General features: G+C 41.5%; 1 protein-coding gene across 1 annotated transcript in view; it reads left to right on the top strand.

The window, feature by feature from the left end:
* Window positions 1-2,209: 2,209 nt before the first annotated feature.
* cacna1bb (calcium channel, voltage-dependent, N type, alpha 1B subunit, b) overlaps window positions 2,210-14,088 on the top strand; it is a 177,110-nt gene continuing 165,231 nt past the window's right edge. Inside the window, 5 exon segments of the mRNA XM_062434601.1 lie at window positions 2,210-2,270; window positions 3,581-3,896; window positions 7,221-7,499; window positions 9,580-9,685; window positions 12,602-12,741. Coding sequence (XP_062290585.1) covers window positions 2,210-2,270; window positions 3,581-3,896; window positions 7,221-7,499; window positions 9,580-9,685; window positions 12,602-12,741 — 902 coding nt within the window.

Consider the following 14,088-nt stretch of genomic DNA (forward strand, 5'->3'; position numbering starts at 1 on the left):
GAAGGCACAAACAGTTTGCTACAGTGTTACCTGAAAATGCTTCATAATTTAAATATCACACTGGCCCAAGCATGTCTTCAGCTCTGCCATTTTGCGGTTTCTTCCTGTCCAGGGAAAGCTTTCTTTTTAGCTCCTTATCTTGTTAACCACAAATACGTTACTGAAAGATCTTGGAGCCTGCAGTCAGATTGACCCTGTACAAACTGAACAGCAGCTCAGTTTTGACAGACAGGCTCCGGGCTTGACGCTGAAATATTCCAGCAGCTGTGGCATCCAAGCGCCTGACACTTCCCACACTCCGTTTGCTTTAATGAGTTTAGATTTTCAAAGCCTCTCGTTTGTGCTGCGATTCGGAAAGCTGCTGAAGGGCTCATTTCAAAGTGATAGAAGCTGCAACTTAACAGTGGTGAAAGAAGTGAAGTATTAAAGTGTAAAATAATAATACAGCAATAGAGAAATACTCAATTGAAAGTAAAATGCACTAAAAGGCATTCAATTATTAAAAGCCAAAACGAGTTTAATTATCTAGCAAAAATAATACAATGAGTTCTTAACAAGCAAGAAATTATAGAATGGAAAAAGAAAAATGAAGTACTCATTGTTAAAGGCTCTACACACCACATATTTTCACTTGTCTGCCTGATTAGACCTTGTGTCAAGAATGTAGAGGTGTGTACATAATGTGCTTGATTGGCATCTCCCTCACTCTCTAGTTGCTCCATTCATATAGCTTTGTTGACCTGGCCATGTTATTCCCAGCATAGTTCCGTCTCACATTATCGTGAGAAAAGCTCCAATCAGCATGAGACATGTTGAATCATGCTAGCAGCTGTCTGTGTGAGGCACAGTAGTGATTTCAGCTAAATGCTAACACAGCATGCTAACATGGTCACATTCAAACATTTGCATACAAACACAAAGTACTGTTGAGGGTTTTTTCCCCAGGTATTAGGCATAAGTATTGGACAAATTTAAATACTTTATGTTTGTTTGTTTGGGGGTTGTTTTAAAGGCTAAGAGATTCCCAAGTTATTACAGTTCATCCTGTAGGGGATTGTCAAAGCAATCCATCCAAAAGATGCAGAAATATTTTATCTATATTTTAACCAGAAATGTCAAATACAAACTCTGGGAACTACTGATAACTAGCAAAATCTCATGTAAGTCAAGCTAATAGAGCCAATAGATGCGATATTTCAGACTGGACCAGAGATGTGGACCCAACCAACCAACCAATATCCCTAGAGCCATGCCACTAGCTTGGCTAAAACTAGGTTAAACACTTACACTAAACCAGGGGTGATTTTAGACACTTTTTTAGGAGTGTTTCAGCACCCCTGAATTTGATCCTAGCACCCCTAAAAATAAATAAATAATTATTGTATTTTTTTTAACATTTGCAGGGCAATGTATGTCAAATTCTCATTAGGGGCTCTAAGTCCCCCTAAAGGTCTGATCCTACAATCGTCCCTGTGCTAAACACTAACCAATTACGAGTTCATTTCACTTTATCCACATTACACATATCCTAATCTCCAGTGACTGAATAAATGTCTGATAAATGTGCAACTGAGTAAAAGGTGCAACACTTCCCTCTAACACTTACAGAATGGCTCCAAAAATGGAAATAACCCATTTGATTACAATACTTCCACACTATATTTAAGTACAGTACAGTACAGTAGTACAGCAGTATATGTAATTAGCTACCTTCCACCTTCGCAATTTAACTCAAGCAAGAAATCAAGTTGTAAAAACAGGAACCTAATCAGCTGTTATAGTCACAAACACCCTGTGGATTTGGGTTCAAAATGTCCCCTGTAGCACCGAGATGAAGAAAAAACAGCAGGAAGTGAAATGACTGTGCATCTGCGGGCCTTTTAGGTCTCATAAACTAGCCGATGATTGCTCCCTTCCTGATTACCAGGGCGGACGGTGAAAACAGTCACTAACTGAATGGAGAGAAATTTCTTGTTGAGCATCAAGAAGTTTGGTCTGATGATAAGGTCCTTAACTGGCAGGACAGGAAGTAGCCTTTCCGCATTCCAAGGTTGGAGAAACTCAGATTTTTTTTTTTTAAGTCTGATGTCCCTGCCCTGGTGCCTTTCACGGTAACCTCCTGCAGGCAGTCATACATGAACTGTGTGTTAAAAAGTTGCTTTACTCCACTGTTAGGTTAGACTTACCAACATAACCCTGGAAAGCAGCTATGAAGAAGACAAGTCCTTACAACTCAAGATGGGCAGAGAGACGATCTACTGTGGTTTACGGTACGTTCACTCTCTAGTTGTTGACACGTTTGCTTGCATTTGTTTACATCTCTAGAGGATTTTCTTTTTTCCATGTGTTCACTGTATTTAGAACCATGGAGGCATTAAATCCTGATGGTTTACAGGAGAGTCAGGATCTCCTCAATGGGTCAATCAAAACAGGCTGGAAAAGCAGAAAAAAACATTTCTACCATACAAAATTAAGTGTCATTCATGGGTTCATTGCCGACTTTTCTTAACGCAATGCCATCACATCCCTGTTCAAACATGTCAGTAAGGCTGTGACTAGACTGATCATAGCCTATTATGTAACGGGCCAGTGGATCTATTTGGGAGACCAAGCAGTAAAATTATTATCAAGGGAGATTGTGGCAAAATCAGTCTACTGGGTGTATGATGGTTTAAGATAATACCCCACCATTTTGGCGGATCTACAACATGTGTTTTCCTTGTTTCTTGATTTTTTCAGCTGTCATACAAGGAAAAGCTCAGGTGTTACTATTGACATTAACGAGGGCTCTGTTGTATTATTAAGCCATGGGGTGGCCCATTACGGTTTGGTGTATGCACTATATACACAATATCATCTGTGAAAAAAGTTCTGGGTTGATGCACCGGCATGAGGTGAAGACGATGCAATCCTCAAAGCATCTGACAAGCCAGTTGAGCTTTATGCTTTATCAGAGATACATTCAAATGATGTTTTACTCTTTGTAGAGCAAAATTAAACTTATCTATATCTATATCAGATAAATATCTAAAAGTAAATTTTAAATATAGAGAAAAGTACAGCTGAATCTCCTCAAAGTACACTTCCAAAAGTTAACATTGTGGGCAGGAAGTGATTTGGCAGTCCTAAATGAGGTGAGGATTGGCCCTGCATGGACTGAACTTCAGCACAGGCCTGAGTGGCAATTACATTCCTACAGACTTCAGTTTAATGGGAAAACCTCTCAATAGAAACTTCTCTCTTCACTGCTGAGTTCAGTCCTCCTCTGTCTATCAACATTTTCGCTATGTTCCAAATAGTCATATTTTAGCCAAATATGATAAAATACAGCACTTTTATTTGTGCTAACAACAGGTAGGCTAGCAGTTTTGGAGCGCAGGCTATGATGGTAATGGCTACCTGTGATGAATGTGTAAAGGTCATTGTAAAGGTCCTGAATCTGCCTCTCCAAGGAACTATTTTTTTCCCACACTCACCTAACAGGTAAGTGTGGCTCAATATGGCTTTTTCTTTTAAGAAACATGCAAAATTACTTACATTACATTTGCTATTGTGTGTATTCATTTGTTTCGCCCAACAGCGGTGCGCTCAGCCACCTTCGGCTCTTGGAGGATGCTCACCCTGGGGTCGGAGTATGAGGATACCTGGGCTCCATCACCTGACAAGAAGCCTCAACCCACGCAACAGGCGGAGGGGGAGCCGGGGCTCACTGAGGGAACAGACACCTGCAGCGGTGACCCGGAGGAACCCTTATGGAAAGCCGCTCACACCGACACAGGGCAGAAGTTTGACACAGTTTTACACTTGGATGGATCGAGCAGGGCTGGGAGTAGAGATGGTGTGCGTCACATGGTCAAGAAGCACCAGACCCTGAACAACACGCTGTGGCCCCGCAGGTCAGACACACAACCCTTTTAACTTTCATTAAATACTTAACTCATGCTTTTAAATTGTCTTCAGGAAAAATAAACAAGTAGGCTAAAACAGTTAATTGTTGGTAAAAGAATTAAGCGCCCCTCATCACTATGGCCAGAACCAAAAATTAACTACCAGGCCCCTACCAGGCCCCCTTAGTCCACCCTCCTTTTCAATGTGTACAGTTTTTCTGACGTGGAATACTATCTGGCCCTAGTATTTACCCCATGGTTGGCTATGATTTAACACAGTTAATGCATGAATATTCAACATATGGGCACAAAACTGAATAAAGGTCCCTCTTCAAGACTTGACCCTGAGATATGGTAATACGCAGGACCAACCTTAAGGCCCTATCATGTCACTGTGAGTAAGACACAGCCAATCAGAAACTATAAACTAGTTAATACCATAGCAAAGTAAGTACAGCACTCTCAGGGGCCCATAAAGTTTTGGGCCCTTGGGAAGTTGGCTAGTTTGGTTCAGTTGTAATTAAGACTCTTTGTCTTAATCTTAAGCAGGTGTAAGTTCTCTGAACTTCAAGACCCCCTATTTAGCATTTGTAAAAAGTGCATAATAATTCAATACATGGTGTATTAGTTTATCAGCAACTCCTCCTGTGGGAATCTATACAAAATTATAGTAAAATAAAACCTCTCTTCATCGGAACAGATATAATGGCTGACAAATACTGTACATTTAAATACTTACCCTCATATCTACTCATAACTAAATTATAATGTGTTACAAATCATTTGTTAAATATCAAGTTGTACCAAGTAATCAGTACTGTTTACAAAAGAGTCCCATAACCCACTTCAAGTCTTTGTAATTAGTGTGGGGAAGGAAATTATTTCCACAAGACTTGATTCTTAAAACGTCTGACCATGTGATAACTAAGAAAAATCCCCTCTTTACTGTACAGTTATCCTGCATTCTAACTGCAGTACATCATCTAAACCACTAGATGTCTCTTCGGTCGTATCTTGTGCATTTGTCTGCAGATGATGATAACAGGGACCTAAACATGATTTATAGATGCTAAATTAATAATGAGCAAAACTATACAAGACTGTATCATTTCACAATGGGCCTCTAGACATGGGGAGGTTAATAACTGGTCTGTTATGGTGCGCAGTTTGTTAATCAGAGTGAATATAAGCCACACAAATGCCAATAAATGCAAAGTATAAAACGATAAGAGAAGTCTTAAGTGAGTGCAATAAAGACACACACAGTTGTTCATGAATAAATGACATCATGTGGTTTTGCTTCAAACAGCTGTCTGAACACAGTGACGTAGGTGTATTGGGTGTCCACATAATTTTGACCACGTAGCTGATGTTGATTAAATGGCAAAAACTGGAATAAAGCAGAGAAATATCCTATTATATGCTAATTGTTTATCCATAGAAAAACCCAAATACACCATTTTGTGAATCTCATCAGGCTCCGTTTATGACCTGCAGTAAACACACTAGTGTCATACTGCTTTTATATAGGGACTCTTGGGGAAAAAGGGGATTTAAAAGAAATAGAACCAGATTTAAAAAACAATTCTAAAGTCTTTAATTCAGTCTTAATCTAATTTGAAATGCAAAGGCATCATTTTCGGTATAACCCTTCCCAACTGTAATTAACATTCAACTAAGCAGACGATAACCCTTATTCATAGACCTGGTGGTCTGTGAATGCTTTAAGCAGCTGTGTATTTTATTCAGCTGAGATGGCATAACATGTCTTGTTAATTTCCTTCCTTTGATAAATAACACTTTTAATGAGGGGATTTATAGACTAATCAATACATTTGCTGACTTATTCCAAAGCTAGTAGGTAGTTTTAGCAGATGGATACATTGCAGACAATTCTTAAAATAAAAACAACAATCATCAGTGACCAAGACACTGAGTTACCATCCAGGAATATTCCCAAATACAAGGCCGGATCTACCATACAGGCAATCTGGGCAAGTGCTCAGGGGCCCTTCAGTATAATGGGGTCCTCCCCTTTTTTTGTCGGGCTCCACAGACATACAACACAAGGCATGACCCATTCTCTTGATGTTGATAATTATGGTCACTGTCGGAAACCTAATATGTCCAAGACAAAATATGGAGGTACAAGGTTTCTACCTGACAGCAGTGTTATCCAATCGGAATAAAATAAAAGCTGTTTTGGGGACATGAAGTACCCCCAGGGGCCCCTGGGGGGCCCCTGGGGGTACTAATGCAGCCTTACCCAAATATGTAACAGATTCAACTAGATGATCTTTGGTAATGATAAGTCATTTTTAAAGCAGATCTTCAGTTCATTTGATTTACTGGAATGATGCTCCAGATATCAAACGTGGAGAGCAGTCCCATGATTCACAGGTATGTTAAAACCAATAATGAAGTGTCTTTTTTACTGATTCTGAGTCAGTTCCCTGCAACCCTAACCCTGTTCTTTGTATGATTTTAAACTTGAAAGTGTTAAAGCTGCTATCATCTTGTATAAAACTTAAATTGTCCCCTGGTGATACTAAAAGAAAGATTGACTAAAGCTCATGTTTTTGACCCGCAGGTGCTTTTCTGAACTTCATTAGTTTTACAGTCTCTTAAATTCAGCCAGTAGACGATGAGCGTGCCTGTGCGCTCCAGTCACCGATAGGTTCGTTTTGGTCACATGCGTTCTTCCTTATTCCTCTGAGGACTTGCTATATAGCCCTCAGCCCCCATACAGCGAGCGATCAAACAGAAATCACAGGACCACACGCGTTGGATTGGCTTGTTTTAGTGTTGCTTTCAGCTAGAAAAAGGGGAACAGAGGGATGTCCGTGTTTTCTGACGCTCCTGCTTAATTTTTTGTGACTGACCCTGAATGTTTCAACTGGTGTTTGGATGCTGACACGATGCTGTCAGGATTTTGGACAGAGACAGGGTGATCTCATATCATTTACAGTGTGATTTCTCTCCACTCAGAGCCCGGCTGCTATGGAAGCAACAGCCTCAGTGAAGTGAATATTCGTTACAGCTGAAGTGCTTTATTGCTTCAAACTTTCATGATTTTTCTTTTTTTATTTTTATTTGGAGATGAATGAACGGACAGGATCAAGAGAAGATGGTTTTCAATGAGGCCACCTTTTTATTTTTCATCTTCCAAACGCAGCGCTCTCTGTGTGCACTCTAACGCTAAGCTGTGTGTTTTTTTCCCTCTTTTTTTATTTTTTATTTTTTTTGGATGAAGTGTGTTTGTTGTGATGCGTCTTCCTTCCATTTCCACTGACACCACTTTGGATTTTCCCTTTTGGATCTGTGCGTTTCCAGAATGGCTCGCTTCGCAGAAGATCTACCCACCCGCTATGGAGGAGGCGCAGGCGGCGCAGGGAGAGGCGCGCCGGGCGCTGGGAGAGGGGGAGCCCGGGGTGGCGGCGCTCCGGGTGGCCAAAGGATGTACAAGCAGTCGATGGCCCAAAGAGCCCGAACAATGGCCATTTACAACCCGAACCCTGTCAAACAAAACTGCTTCACCGTCAACCGCTCCCTCTTCATCTTCCGAGAGGACAATCTCATCAGGAAGTATGCAAAGCGAATAACAGAGTGGCCATATCCTTCCTGACCAGTGTCCCCACGCATAGAGCAGGTGCATCTGTAGCCTATAACCTGTCTGCCCTTGCGTGGCAGCCACACACAGATGGTTGAAAAGCATAAAACGCACCACCGCCCCGCAGGCCTGTTTGTGTAGCTGTTAAGTTTAGGTGCTGATGTGGATTGTGATCTAATCTTTCAGTTGAGGTTGTGCTGTTGAATGATCAGTTATTTTCGCCTGTAGAGTAGCTACCACAGTGTCTTCCCCCCCTCTCCCTCTCTCTGCGCAACGCTGCCTGCACCTGTCGCTCCGCTTCTTATCTCTGTTCAACATGACACAAAGATGTTTTCTCAATAGGTGCGAACACTGAAAAGACTCCACATCCGCCTATTGTGCTGCCTTTTCTATTCCCAGTTCAATTTAGAGCCCAAGCGTCCGCATCGACTGATAAGTTCTTTTGTCAAAATGTCAGCTGTAAACTGTCTGCCGGGCATGGACAGCAATCCCAGCCTCCTACTTAATAATGATCAGACATCTCTGTTGATTTACGCAACTAGAAGTCAATAAAAAGCTGCGTGCGTAAAAGGGCAATGGTAAGTCGGCGCTGTTGCTGCTTCCCGTGACTGACCAGTTTTTACCTCCCTCCCCCCGATCTTCTCCTGTCATAAAATGAGCTGTTATTATGTCAAAGCACCGTTTATTTATTTTAGTGCGTAACTGGAAAAGAGACCGCTGTTCCGGGGTTGCAGAACCGCCTCGTTGTCTTAGTTGGGAGCCCTCTCCATGGTGCTGAAGTCGCCCACGCTCGCCACTCTCCGCCACTCTTTTTACCACTGCAAAAAATGTCCACTTCAAGAGTGATCATCCTTCAAATCATAGTGTTTCTCTCTCTTAAAACAACAGAAAGACGTCATACATGGTATGATCTGTAATGTTTAACAGTAGCCCAAGAACAAATACAAGAAGAGTCTGAAAAGCTGTGATTTGCTTTGAAAGCAAGTGAAATAATCTCAAATCGTACGTAATTTTTAACATTTTTATGATAAAATCATTATTCTTTTCATACAGTCCCTTAAAATCCCAGTTGATTATCTCAAAAATGCATTTTCACCAAGTTTAAAACAAGGCTGCTTTATAATATCATATAATAATAATAATAATAATCATATAATGTTAACTTTTGATGATAGGTGATGCATGGTTTTTAATAGGAACAATATATGTTGGTAGTGAAATGAATGCAGTTTAAGTAACACAAGCTCAACCAGTAGGCTAAAAGGTTAATAGTAGATTAAATGACTTTTGAACATATTTTTTGCAGTGAAATGGCTAAGGCAGGAAAGCCAGAGCTTCTGTGACAAACATGACCAGACAGCTGGATCTTCTCTGTGGGCGACAGTGAGAATAACATTAGCTGTAATTGAATAACAATGCTCATCAATTTGTCCATGCCCTCTATGAGTTGATGCGAGTTTCCCACACCACGGTACCAAAGCAAAAATAAAAACCGCAGGAAACACAGCAGAAACATTTCCCGCTTAGAATTCACTGTCAGGATTCTGGTTGCATAATCAGTCAAGTTGGGTGTGTTGTGGGTAATAATTCTACATCTTGGCTTTAATGTTCATAAGCTCTTTTTTTCCCATTGCGATTCACAGTCCCTCAATAGGCCCTGACCCGCAGGCAATGACCCAGTGAAAATGCATTGCAGAATGAACCAAGCATTGAAAATGGTCGGAAATGGTCAACCATCTGTAAAGATCATGAGTGCATGTATAGGATGCTTTCTTTCTAGAAAGCCCTCAACCAGAGCATGATGGAAGGTTTATGCTTTAGTGGACAGAAAGTAGAATGGCATTCGTCATCCAGAGGCAGGCAGAATAATTTGCTTTTCTGTTTAATTTAATGTTGTCTGCCATGACCAAACACTCTTATTTTGTTAGCCTGAAGCATCTAATCACCAACCTTGATTGTTTACTTATTGTGTTCCTGCTTAAGTTTTTACACAAACCATACACAAATATTATTCATAAATCTGCTGTGAAATGTAATGAACTGAATGCAACTTCACTCTCTACTGCTCCTTAACTGTCACACTCCATTTGAATACATGATCCTGGCTACAATTATCGCCAACTGCATCGTCTTGGCCCTGGAGCAGCATCTACCCGCCAGTGACAAGACACCCATGTCAGAACGCCTGGTAAGTGTTCAGTGTGCCTCTCTTTTAAGTTATCTACTTTAGACAATAACTTTTCTGGGGTAAACAAGCAGTCAGATGTGGGAGACAGAAAGATACCACACCTAGCTGAGATACCCTCACCCTTGCCAAAATTACCAGTCCCAGAGTAACAAAGGACTGACCTGAAACAGCTTAATTGCAGCAGCACTTTTCGCTCATTAGACTGTAGACTTTGTGTGTTTTACTGTGTTTGCTTGTTTTTTTCTCCTCCAGCTTCTATCTTATAAGTCAGCAGAGCTTCTTGGTGTGCTAGCTTTGATCCCCTGTTCTTGATCCCTGTTCCCCCAGCTGCTCACATATGCACTCTGTTAAAACCAACATTTGAACTCTGACAGTCACATCGTACAGGTAACCAGTCTCAGAGAGAAACCAAAGAGACTGCAGAGGGAGGTCAAGTGGCATACCAGAAAAAAACCCTCAATAGCACATACTGTAGCTTCATGGTTCAGCACTTTGCTGTTCTTGTTCTTGAGGGTGTTGTGGCTCAAAGGAGGCTGTCTTAAAATAGAGAGCCATAGAGTGTTACAAAGAGCAACAGCTTGGTGTGAAAAAGTCATTGAATTTCTGTCATATTCAACCACCTGCTCCTGTTTTGAATTATCTCAGCAGCTGCGATGCTAATTCAGCAGTGAAGATGTTAGGAAAACAAAAGGTAGCATTCAGGACCCGAGAAAGTGATTAGAGTGGTTACACAAAGAGAAAACAAGCATCCTCTCCCTGCCTCCTCCACCTTGAGGATGTAATACAACAAGAAGCCTTTTAATTAGAACAAGGGATCAGCTATTATTTATGAAGCTCTGTCAACAGAGTAGGAGGCACGCTGTAAGTGGAGGCGATGATAGAAGCTGTTCAATAACAGTATTTCAGATCCATTGCAGCTCTTTAGCGCCATGATCATTTGGGATTTCCTAAGCTGTCTTTCGAAAGCATATTTATAATTCAATATATTTTAGATGTATGTATAATAGATGTTAATACACTACCGGTACAGACATTTAGGGATACAGTCCTGTCATTACAGAAGACATTCAGTTGTTTTGTTTATAAATCTTGTCTGTTTTTTTGGATAGTAGTGAGTATGAATATACTGTATGTCACATTCAATGGCTGTTAATAAAATGTTGCATGCTCCTATGGCTTCTCTTATTATCGAGAAGCAGCTTCTCTGCTTCTCCACAACAACAAAATGTCATTATCTTACCACCACAGCCTTCACGGTTGATACAGCAACTCTCGTCCAACATATCTATTATCACTCGTTGTTCTCTGTGGGTAGCCAGTGCTGTAGAAAAGGTCACAATCCTTATAGCGATCAGACCTGTCACACTGCTTTTGCATGATTATTTATGTTGGAGGCTTGGTGATGCTCGGGATTGGGGACACTGTCTGTCAGGTTGTAGTATGCTGGGAGCGAGAGAGAAAAATCGAGGGGGGGTTTGTGTAGGCGTGAGATACTCTCCGCTTGTGCCCTGTGCATCGCCCAAGGCTCTCGCAGATATTAATGGAGGCAAAGAAAAAAGTGTCATGTCATACACGCCTGTTTCAGCTCTCTTACTTACAGCAAGACCTTAGGTTAACGCAGCCACACAGTGCAAATGATCAAACTGTGACACGCTGTTGATTGTTTGACACTTGTAGGGAATAATGCAGAGTGCCCAAATCAATCATGTCCAGTCTTGTGTGTTGTGCATATGCTCTGTGTGCCAAGTGCCCTTTCCAACAGGAATTTATTTGTCCTGTTGGGATAATTACATACTTTCTTTGCCCTAATGCCACATTGGAGAAACACTTGAGCACCCCTGTAGTTGCTCCAACTGCCCCCTAATTCCATTATTCCATGCTGATGTCACACCAGAGGGGCAGCTTGAGTGGCCCCCACATACCCTTCTGGCTGCTTAAAATGCCCCCCCTATTCAATTTTTGTCCCAGAAACCCACCAAAGCGACACCTGAATGCTGAAACGCCAAAGAACCTCTCTGGTTGGCTGAGATGCCCCTCTGGTCAGTCCAAGTACCCCTTTGGTATGTCCATGTGCTTTTGTACTTGGTCTAAATGCCCCTCTGGTCAGCTCTAATGCCCTTCTGTCTGGTGCCCTTCAGGTTGGTCCTACTCGCCCCTTAATGCCTCCCTCTTCCTTGCTTTAGTTGTTGCCCCAACGTCACACCAGAGGGCCATTTGAACAGCCCAAGGTTACCCCAAATTCCTCTAGTGCCCATGTAGCCTCTGGTTCAATCCACAAGCCATTCTGGTTCCTCCGGGTGCCTTCTGTTTTACACTTGTATAATGCAAGAGTAGTATATGTCTTTGAGCCCTTCTAGTTTTTCAGTGTAGAAGTACCCCCCTATACACTGCCCCAGTCCCACCCTTTCCATGTAAACTGCTGCTCTGGTGTGACATTGCGGCAAAAAGTAAACCTAACCACTAAAATGAAACAAGAAATTGTGCTCAGTAGAGATGCTCCTATTTCATTTTGGCCCTGGCCCCATACAGAACCTGTGCACAACACTGATCACATCCAGTGTGACATTTTGAAAGAATACAGATGCAGAACAGTCTTTGTAGAATTTATTCAATGCATTAGAAAAGTATTCCTGAGGTTTCACTGATTTATCATAACACTGAAGATCATGCTGTGTGTGCAAATATTTGTTTTGACTGTATTTACTCTCTTTTCATCCAAAGAAGAGGGTTCCATGGCCTACAATTCTGTTCATGCTGGTGCAAGAAGTGAAAGGGGCCATCTTTCTTTCTCTATTTTACTTACCCCCCCCCCACTCTCTGTCACTTAATGCTTCATTAACCACGCTCTTACGTATAACAAAAAGGTCTCCCTCTGTCACTCTCATCCCCTATCTGATTCTCTCTATATTTCTGTAGGACGACACAGAGCCCTACTTTATTGGAATATTCTGTTTCGAGGCTGCCATTAAGATCATCGCCCTGGGCTTTGCGTTTCACAAAGGCTCCTACCTCCGCAATGGCTGGAATGTAATGGACTTCGTGGTCGTCCTCACAGGGTGAGTCCCATGCCCGCTGGGTGTCAGCTTGAGATGGAAGTCATAAGTGAAAGAGTGGTTTCTTTTGTATGTATCTGTGAGCACCCTGGGAGAGAGCGTAGTGGAATCACCTTCTTCCAGTCAGAGCATTTGCCTACAAGCGTCTATATATTATTCAACAAGTCAAACAAGCCTGTTCAAGATGTGAAAAGAGTGTCACAGTGAAGATTTGAACTTGCTTTGGCCTTTCATTAGTCCCTGATTTTAACACTGTTGCTAGACTACATTATATGGACACCCACATACTTTGCAGCTTCCAACTATGTGGAAAATCCTTTGCTATTTCAACATGAAAACACCCTCATGTACAAAGCCAGGTCCATAGCGAAATTGATCTCCCAGGTTGGTGTGGGAGATCATGACTGGCCTATACAAAACGTTGAGCTTTAACAATCACATTTAGGTGTCCGTTTTAGGCGTGTACATGCTTTTGGCTATACAGTGTAAGACACAGCATGTGATTGATGATAATAACAATTCATAAACTTTTATCTCTGCAACCACACCAAATCGCCCAGTCTTCCTCCGAAGACTTACTACTTGTGTATGTGCCTGGCAAATGGAAACACAAAAGGATAATAAATACATGTTTTGTATTTCATATATGTGTTTCAGAAATAAGTACATGTCTGCAGTAGAGGTTATTAGCTAAGTGGACTTCAGAGTCTAGTGACAGATGCTTTTATAGATGAAATGTATTTTTTGGCTCTTTATGGGGTTCGGACAAGAGTGGCTGCCTGGCAGGGAAGCTGTCAGACTCTGGGTCTTTGGACACATGTAATGGCCAGTGTTTGTTATTATCAGAAAGGAGTCATGAGAAGTCAATGAGCAACGGCCAAGTCAATAGTTCTGGGTAATTACTGCAGGGATTTCAACTGCTGGGATTTCAACTTTGAGCAGCATTGAGGCTTTTTCTGAAAGGCACTATGGTGGTCCTTCTGCTTTTAACCGTTTATGGCAATCAGAAGGTTGACAGCGTAAAGTTGGATGTAGAAAGATGATATGTACTTCAGCTGGTGATGGTTTTGCTCTTGTTGGATTTAAGACGTTATTTCAAAGAGTTTTTTTAAGGGCTTTCATGTCTTGTATTTGTCCTGCATACACCCTTTGAGTTTCTCCACTCCATGCTGTCTCCTACTTTAAGCTTCAGTGTAAGAGTCAGTTTTTAGAAATGTCCTTCATTCCTCAAACAGACAGGAACCATGTATCCATAATCATTACCATAACCATTTGTGTGGTGGAGTGCATGGCAACCTCACTTCTTTTATTTGAAGGTGCAATCTGATGAGACACTTCATTTTTGCACTA

Source organism: Scomber scombrus, chromosome 15 (genome assembly GCF_963691925.1).
Source record: "Scomber scombrus chromosome 15, fScoSco1.1, whole genome shotgun sequence".
Classification (NCBI taxonomy): domain Eukaryota; kingdom Metazoa; phylum Chordata; class Actinopteri; order Scombriformes; family Scombridae; genus Scomber; species Scomber scombrus.